Source organism: Ursus maritimus, unplaced genomic scaffold, assembly GCF_017311325.1.
Source record: "Ursus maritimus isolate PB19 unplaced genomic scaffold, ASM1731132v1 scaffold_6, whole genome shotgun sequence".
Taxonomy (NCBI): domain Eukaryota; kingdom Metazoa; phylum Chordata; class Mammalia; order Carnivora; family Ursidae; genus Ursus; species Ursus maritimus.
Genome location: NW_024426774.1, coordinates 35901113 through 35910662, shown reverse-complemented (window position 1 = coordinate 35910662; position 9550 = coordinate 35901113). Strand labels below are relative to the sequence as shown.

At 52.0% G+C, this 9550-nt stretch overlaps 1 protein-coding gene across 1 annotated transcript in view; it reads right to left on the bottom strand.

Annotated features, from left to right (window-relative positions):
- Positions 1-444: 444 nt before the first annotated feature.
- FBLN7 (fibulin 7) overlaps positions 445-9550 on the bottom strand; it is a 41023-nt gene continuing 31917 nt past the window's right edge. Inside the window, exons 7-9 of the mRNA XM_040623693.1 lie at positions 7882-8019; positions 6778-6916; positions 445-4964 (exon numbers count right to left, since the gene is read on the bottom strand). Of these exons, the coding sequence (XP_040479627.1) occupies positions 4592-4964; positions 6778-6916; positions 7882-8019 (650 nt within the window). The 3' untranslated portion in view covers positions 445-4591. The remainder of the gene's footprint in view (positions 4965-6777; positions 6917-7881; positions 8020-9550) is intronic.

Genomic DNA, 9550 nt, shown 5'->3' with positions numbered 1-9550 from the left:
TGTCTGTCCTTGGGGCGCGTGACTCTGCAGGGATATTTCCTTCTAGGCTTATTTTCCTTTTTGTTCGCTAGTGTTGGAGATGCTACATTTAAAAAAATACGACTCTTAAAAGTTATCCAAAAACTTAGCTAACTTTCCGTCTCTCATGAGTCAGTGATCCGCTTGGCTGGACTCTCATCTCTTGCTGGTGGCTGTTGACCGCTGGGAGTCCAGGACAGGCAGGGGGGCTAGTCATGGAACGACCCTGCATTCGGGGCTCTCTGTCCTTCCCAAGGAAGGTCTGGTGGGTGTGCAGATGTGAGAACTACGGACACCACTGGGGCCTTCTCTGATTCAGGAATAGGAATTCCCATACACTGTCGCAGATAGAAAGCAGTGTAATCCTTGTGGAGGAAAAAATTGACCTCAGAGCTACAAAGGCGAAAATACAAGAAGACAAATGCATATTGCTGCAATACTTTTAATAGCAAAGGATTGGAAACAACCCAAATGTCAATCAGGTGACTGGTTGAATAAACAATCGTATGTATGACCTCATAATGGAACATTTAATAGAATATTCTATCCGGTTCTATGGAATGATATTCAATATATTGTTATGGGGGAAAAAAGCAAGACCAAGGAAAGTGTGAAATAGTGTGCTATCATTTATCATTTGTTTATATATATATATTTATGAATTTAATAGAAGGGTGAAATGTAAAAAAATTTATCTAAGGCAGAAGGAGGAAATAGGTGGAGGGGACTGGGTCAGAATACAGATTTCTCTGAATGAAGCTCCTTTCATGGATTTGACTTTGGAGCCATGTAAATAGTTTACATAATTATAAAAAATTAAAATGAAAAAAGCAATTTTTCAAAATTTAAGCAAAATAAAGTGAACCATAACCCTGATTCAAGTTTGGAACATAGCCACTATTCTAAGTTATTTTAAAATGGTAATTTGACTGAACATCCCTAATGGCAAAAACCTTAAGGACAAAAAGAATTGCAAAACAAAATTTTAACTGTTTTCAGTAATTATTTTTTATGATAGTTTGGGCATTGTTATTCTGAGGATTTAAAACAATGTGTAATTATTTTGGTGATTTGGAGAAAGAGGTTTTTAGAAGGAGTAAAAGAAGAACAGACATAAAATCAGTAAGGGTACATTAAAAACCCTGTAGTCCTGAGTTGAATTGGAAGTACCATTATAAAATCATGTAGTTAAAAAAACACACACACACCCCCCCAAACTCATTGTACATATTTCCTAGTTCTGTCCACTGACACCAAGAGACAGTGACCAAACCACTACCAATGAGCACTCCTAGCACCCAGATTTTGGTCTCTAATTATTATTCCCCACTAAGAGGAGCCAGGGATCCCTGGGAATCACTGGATGACTTCGGGGCTGGGGCATAAAATCATAAGATGAGCTTCAAACATCTTGTCATACAAGATAATTACGAAATATCAAAGACCACTAGGGTCATGTGAAAAGGAATCAGCCAACTTAACACAGTTCCCAAGAGCCAAAGATGGGATAACATGAGTAACAGTAAAAGATAACAATTGCAAAGGACTGAAACACACATGAAATATGATTAAATCAGGAGTTCATAATGTTCTCAATGAAAAGAAAACAACTCTCACTGGACAGCTTGGAAAGATGCCAGAAAACCACCTTGGAAACTGAGGAAGGGGAAAAAGCCAAGATTTTAGGCTGCCTTCCTCTACAAACCAAACCTCAGGGTAACCAAATGAATCACTGATAGAAATTAAGTTTCTCTTTATAAAGTATGCCAGCTAACAAACAAAGAGGAAACAACAGCACCAGAATATTGTTTGCAGCCCCTAACGAAGTTACGAGTCTATGCAATAATCATGAACGGCTGCTCCCATCAGAAAAGAGAGGCAGCTAGAGAGTAAATGGCTCCCACCAGAAGTACCCATCACCACCAATAAAGTCGTCTTGCACAAATAAACACAACTGGACTCTGACTTAATCTCCAGATACAACTACTGATGCATAAGAAATGGGACAGAGGAACATGTTAAAAGACACTACAGAGACGCACCCGGGGAGACCCAGGCTGTGAGAAATTCTACAGGGCACACCATTCAGTACTGATTTCCAACAGGCCTCCAGTGATCCCAGTACGTGCTACCAGGTGAGAGCCGATGCTACATTTAAAGGAGACTCAAGAGACGTGTCCACAGATTACAGAGCATGGACCTAACTCAAACAAATGAAAACTCCTGAGCCACTCAGAAGTTTGAACAATGACTGAATAGTTGAAGGTATTAAGGAAATAGTGCTGATTTTTAAAGTGTCATTGGTATGGAGGTTAAGCTTATTCAGAAGTCCTTGTGGTTTGGAGGTACATGTTGAAATATTTACTGATGAAATGATATGATGTCCAGGATCTGCTTCAGAATCATCATCAGGTGGGGTGAGAGAAGAGGTGGGGGAAGGTTGGCTGTGGGTTAATTGTTGAAGCTGGTGGTTTGCACGTGGGGTTCACCATGCTGTTCTCTCTACTTCTGTACATGTTTGCAACTATGCATGATAACAAGTTTTACAAGCCCCCTGCCAATGATAGGAAGCTCTCTTACCTGGAAAGGGGTGCAACTCCTAGCTACTCTGTTAACTCCTCACTACTCTGGCCTAGTGCATCCTGCAGCTAGGAAAGGACAAGGGAGAAGCTGGTTTCTCCAGGGGAAAGTGAGTGGTAGAGACAGTGCAGAGACAAGGTATTGCCCATGGAGGAAGGGCCCAGGCACCATCCACAAGAGGGGGTCCCAAGCTGCCAGGCATTCATATACTGGTGCTGCGGGGATGGGGGTGGATGTGGGATTTCATAAATGGGAAGCAGCTTTGCTTATGGTAGGTCCTGGTGATGTAAACCACTGGTTTACACTGGGCCTGTATGACATCCAAGTCCCCACCATACGCCAGTCTAGGCGGGTGTATGATGGCAGCTACACTGCTCTGTAGCTCCCTAAATCACTCTTTGCCTGCTGGGAGGTGAGAGGCTTGCCCCTGGGAACCAGTCCTGCTCCCGGCAGGAAGGAGGAACGCACCGCTGTGACACTGTACTTTCAGGGTCATGGCCATGCTCTCGGATGGCCCTCCCTGGCGTTCTGCACAGGGCACTGGATGGCATGCGGGCTTCCAAGCCGAGTCATAGCACCATTTGAAAACACAAGGCTGTGGCTAATAGTGTGAAGACAAGCTGTGACAACCCGCCAAGGCAGCTGTGCAGCCCCCGTTCTGCTGTTGGGAGAGACTGCAGCCAAGCCATGGGAGAAGGAACATGTCAGAAGCAGGTCTTGACTGTGTCTCGCTCTTTGACAAAATAAGACAAGGATAGGTTTTTCTAGAAACCATCTTGGCATAGGACTCGATCACTAAACGGGCAACACACCTTCTCCGGCTCCGTCTCATACCAAGGCAAATAGAAGGAATTTTAAAATAAAACATCTGATGAAATCTCACCTAGATTAGCTTGTATTTGGATACTGAAATCTCCTCCCAATTCAGTTGGCTTTTAGGTTTTAACACGAATGCTCCGCACCCCAGCCCATGCCCCAGCCAGTGCTCACTTTCTTCAGTCACCTGGAGGGCACGGCCCCTTGGCTCCTCCTTCAGGAGTAGGAGGCCCTGGAATCAATGTAAATTCAAGCATTTTCTTAAGCTCGCCACAGCCAGATGTGGCCTTACCAATCTCCTGTTTGGCCAAGCCAGATTTCTATTGGTGGTGTGATCCCAAGGTCACCTCCACATTTTTTTCTTGTGCATTTATCCCAGTGGGTCCAGCCTAGATTGGAAGAGAGCCAGGTGTCCCTTCCTAGAAGGCACTGGCCTAACTCATGTGCAGGGACAGGCCAGGTGGGCACCGAGGGGCAAGAGACTTTATTTCTCCAGTTGCGAGACCAGGTTATGTTCTGAGATACGATGTCTCAAAAGGGAATTCATTCAGGCAGAACTTAGGCTTTAACGTTGGTTCCTTGGTCTAGAAGAATCTGCATGGGGGTTCCAGGCCCTGCCGTGGCTTTCTGATGAGAAGGCTGGCAGGCATGTCACAGAAGGGAATGCGGACAAGAGCACCGTGCTGGGCTGTGGCAGGAGGCCTGCTCCCTATGCCGCACGAGTGGGGCACGATGGGCCCCCAGCATGCTGGAACCGCTTCGTTACAAGGCTTGACTATAACCGTACAGAGGACTGATAGGCATCTCAGACACATACCATCAGCTTTTCCCTCCCCAGCTGGTTCGAACCCACAATGCCATTCAGCCAGCATTTTGAAAGACTGCCCACTTCCCTGTAAAGATTGAGAGAGTTAGTGCATAATCTATGGGAAGAGCTTAAAGCAGAGAAAAGAACACCGTGACGGCAGCAGTCGTAGCTGCCCTTCCGTGCTACTCCCTGCAAGAGTGTGCGGCCCTGCCCTAGAAACCTGGGGGCACGGGCAGGTGGGTGGGTGGGCGAGTGGGCAGGGCAAGGCAGGGTGGGGAGAGAGAGCCGTGGCAGTCTGGGCCCACAGCCAGATCTCTGAGGAAGCGAAATGAGCCCAGATCTCCACACCGCAGTGACCCCCCGGCTGCCTTAGAAGTCATAAGGGGACACAAAGATGGTGACCTTGGACACGTGGTTGGCTTGGAAGGAGCGGTCCAGGTATTCTGACATGTCAACATCCACCTCTAGCGTCTGAGGCCCCTCCAGGGTCTGCACGAGGATCAGCTCCCCTGTCTGCCGGTCTGAGCGCTGCATCACAAAGTGGCCCCGGCTGTTCCCGCCCACGATCCCAAAGCGCAGGCTGTTGGGTCCAGGTCGGCCGGGGGCTGAGGCTGTGGCCATGCGGAAGAGCGTGATGGGCGTCTTCAGGTTGGAGGGCAGAGAAAGGTAATGGAAAGAGATGGTCTTGGGCAAGTGGCGGCAGGGTCGGCTGTCCATGGGGCAGGGGTTTCGCTCACACTGGCTGGAACAGAGAGGCAAAAAACGGAGGGAGTCAGCCTTGGGGAGACTTCGGGAGGGGCTGCTCTGACCTGGCTTGCCTGCCCCACTGCCTTCCTGCAGAGGCGTCCGGAGTGACCTTTCCCAGACACCAGTCCCTCAGCACAGAGGCTCAGAGCTGCTGGCAGGTGAGGGTGGCGGGGTGCTCCCCGGACCCACCTGTATATGTACACACGTACACGCATATTTATACATGCTGTTACCAGAGTTTTTACAGACAAGTGAAGCCGGGATGATAAACCAGGTGCCCCTTCTGCCCGTGCCAAGACCTTTCTCCATAATGGTGGGACCCCAGCACACAGCTGGCAACACCCTGGAATGCGGTGCTCTGCACGAGGTGAACTCTGCAAACACCCAGGGTTTATTCTTCAAGAGGAAACCCTGCCTTTCTTAACCATTGGGAACCAGGATCTTGTGGAAGTGTTTCTGATATTTCTCCACCTTATCCAACACATAGATACGATTTAGCATATTTCGTGACTCATATAATCACAGTTATGCAGGTCGAATATCGCATCCGGCTGATAATCAGGGATGTCCCCAGAGGCTATGACAGTACAGTCCCTTCACCGAGTGACTTCGGAGGAAGATCCTGGCGCCTTCAGTCTCAGTAAATAACTGCCCCTCTTCAGTGCCACTGACTTTCCTGAAGCTTCTACTCCGCTAGAGCCCAAACGGCAGTTCAGGGGTCTGAGCTTGTGAGGTTAATTCACTCTAAAGACAATGCTAGGGCGCCTGCGACCTCTTTTTCAGAATTCATGTACTTCGTGATGGCTATTATTCCCCGGAAAGGCCTGTCTCCCAGCTTTTGAAGAAAAAACACCAACCAACCATTAGGTGCTGAGGTTCCTGGAAATCAAACCTCCGAAACCAGTGGAAAAGTCCATCGACATGATGCAAAGTGTAGGGGACATGCAGTGTGACTGGAACCGACCAGTTATTAGCCACGTGAATAAGAGAGAATGCTCCTCTCCCGAATCTGTGTGATATGTACCTGCCTCCCGGTAAGGTCACCACAGTGGTCTGCCCTCCAGTGGCCCCTCACCCCCAACAGTGCTGCACCTGTGTGGCTATAATCTCATCATCCTGCAGGTCAGCAGGGGAACTCTTGGAACGTTACTCCTACCAGGGCAAACTGGGTTATTTATTTATTTATTTATTTATTTTTAAAGATTTTATTTATTTATTTAACAGAGATAGAGACAGCCAGTGAGAGAGGGAACACAAGCAGGGGAGTGGGAGAGGAAGAAGCAGGCTCATAGCAGAGGAGCCTGATGTGGGGCTCGAACCCAGAACGCCGGGATCACGCCCTGAGCCGAAGGCAGACGCTTAACCGCTGTGCCACGCAGGCGCCCCAATGGTTATTTATTTTTTTGCAAAGACTTTTTATTTGTTTATTTGATAGCAAGAGAGGGCAAGAGAAGGAACACAAGCAGGGGGAGCCAGAGAGGGAGAAGCAGGTTCCCCACTCAGCAGGGAGCCCGATGCGGGGCTCCATCCCAGGACCCCGGGATCACGCCCTGAGCGAAAGGCAGACGCCTAATGACTGAGCCACCCCGGCGCCCCAGGGCAAACTGGGTTATTACTGCACAGAGCAGCGGTGCATTAAATGCAACCAACAAAGGGAAAGGGAAGCTCAGAAAAGCCAGACTCCCAGCCCCCTGCCTCCCATCCTTCCTTGGATCTAACTGTATCTTTTAAGAACCTCTGCATCTGGCCCAGCCCCCCTGGGCGGGGGACCGAGGCGCCCAGCCGCGGCTGGCCCTGGCCGTACTCACAACGGGGAGGTCTTCACGTAGCTCACGTTGCCGCTGCCCTCGGGGCACTCCGGGCTGACGCACTGGAAGCCCCCACCGGTGTTGATGCACATGGTCCCCTGCGGACACACGAGCTGCGGGCTCACACACTCGTCGACATCTGAAATAAGGGACCCCCAGGAAGAGTGAAGATCCCCTGGCGTCCCTTCCATCACAGGACCCCATGAAAAACCCCGACAGGTGCTGGAATGTGGCGAGTTCCTAAATACCCAATACTTACTTTTCAAATGGGACACCCTGCCATCCTGCACTATGTGAAATCCAGACCTTGTGGAAGTGCTGCAGAACCACACTGGGGAGCACCCCTCCCCAGGGTCCTGTCCTTCCGCGGGGTAGACAGGTGACAGATGGGCCAGAAGTACAGGAGGGTGACCGGTCAGGGGTCACGATGCATCTCTCAGATCTGCCTCCTCCTCAGCCTACGGGGTCTCCCCTCAGTGGCTATTATTAGCCCCTGTAAGAGTCTTCCGGAAAGCCTTTCTCCTCAGCCTCACCCCTCCCCAAATGCAGATGTCCTCACTCTCCTTTGTGGGAGTTCTCTGCTGCTGCCTTCGCCCCACCTGGAGGCTGCTTCTTCCCAATCTGCACAATCCTACCTGGGCCTTCTTGAGTACTGGTGGGATGGATGGAGGGAGGGAGGGACAGGTAGATGGATGGATGGATGGATGGATGGATGGATGGAGGGATGGATGGTTGTTTGGAGGGAGGGATGAAAGGAGGGATGGATGGATGGATGAAGGGAGGGATGGATGGTTGGATGGAGGGATGGATGAAAGGAGGGATGGATGGATGAAGGGAGGGATGGGGAGGGAGGGATGCATGGTTGGAGAGATGGATGGAGGTGTCTTCTTCTCCAGTCCCAGCTTCTCTGATCCTTGCAGCAGAGCCCCACTAGGACGTCACTGGGGAGCAGCCTCTTCTCTCACATTCTACCTGAGCTCACGGGGGAGCCCTCTGCCTTCTCCTCTGCTCCTTCTCCCTCAGTGGCTCGGAGCCGCTGTCTGGGACCAGCCAGGCTCTCTCTTGCGCCCTGCAGCCACCTGCCTCTGCAGCAGCGTCACTCACCCTCACAGCTCTTCCCATCGGCCAGCGTCCGGTACCCGCTGGGGCAGGCACAGCGGTAGGAACCTGGGGTGTTCACACAGGTGTGCATGCAGAGCCGGGGGCGTCCCTCCTGCCCGTAGAGCTCGCATTCATTCACATCTGGGGACAGAAGTGCCCAGTATGACCAGGAGCCATGTGATGGACAGCCACCAACCATGACCCAGGATGGCTGTGTCTCAATTCCTGGTGGCGATGGCCAGTGTGGCTAAGTGGCTGGGCCTGGGGGGCTGGCCAAACCCTATACCCAGCAGAGCACCAGAAGAAGAGCAAGCATGCTCCTCTTCCTCCCCAGCCAAGGGCCCAGAGGGCTGAGCGGAGGGATGAGAGGAACCTACATGGTGGACCCTAGACAGGTTCCTCTGTCTAAGGCTGAGAACTAACGGGGGACCCTGCAGAGGCTGGCAGATCAGGCCGGCAGCCCAGACTACTGACCTGCATCCCAGCCCCACCCGAACTGGCCTCGTCTTTGGGATTGGAGGAAGAGGGTCTCATTTCTGCTGCTGTGGCCACTTTGGTAATCAGGAGAGGTTAGCTAAAGTTGCCTGCCTGGGTCCATAAACCTAAGTGGAGAGGGGAGCTAGAGGACTGAGTCCTGGAGCCCTGCACAGCGCAGGGGGCCTGTCTAACCAGCACAAGGACTCAGCTCCTCTCTGCCACCCGCCCCTGTGACTGCAGCCGGGATGGAGGGGAGAGGGGGGTATGGAGGGGAGAGGGGGGCTTGAGGCTCTTCTAGATGGGTGTGCTGGTTTGGATGGCACTGTGGCTGGGTTCTGAGATGGGGACCAGCCTGGGCACCCCCGGCTGCTTTCTCCACAGTCTTGATTTCTTATGAGCGCCTCTGATGTCTACATCTCAGCAACCATTAGGTCTACACGTACCTAAAACGCAAAGTGGGCCGGGCTTGCTGAGACTTTGCCCCACCCCGCCTTGCAGGTGCGCCCCGCATCTGTGGGGCGGCGGGTGGGAGCCCTGTTCTCTCCTGGGTCCTCCCCCTGCTTCCCCCCCTCCTCCCCCGACGGAGCCCGGGCCTACCCTGGCAGACGCTGTCGCCGGCGGCGCCGCTCAGGTGGAAGCCCGCCTCGCAGCTGCAGTGCTGCGTCCGCTCCACCTGCGCACAGCGCGGCGCGCGGCTGAAGGCGGGGTCGCCGGCCTCGCTGCCGTCGGGGGCCGCTGCGGGGAGAAGACACCCTCAGTGCCGGGCCCTGGCGCCCCTGGCGCCCCTGCCGCGCCCAGCCTCGGGCAGGGGCCGGGAGGAGAACCAAGACCGGGAAGCGGCCCCTTCTCAGAGCTTACTCTGGAGCAGGGAAAGGAAAGACAAGTGAGTGACCAGAAAGCCGCGGCCGCCCGGGGCCGCCCAGAGGGGCCGGAGCTCGGGGAGCGCCGCCGAAAAGCACCTTGCAGGAACCCGCACGCCGGCGACTGCACAGAGAGGGCCGGCAGGCGTGTTAAATCCACGTTTTCCCTTCAAGAGGCTTTACAAACACCAAAATGCTAACAGTGATCCCTGGAGTTTAAACCTACGGAATGTAAAACAGGACTTTTTTTGGGGGGGGGTCTTTTCTGTTATTGTAATTTTTAAGAAAAAGATTTTATTTATTTATTTGAGAGAGAAAGAGAGCACGGGGGGGGG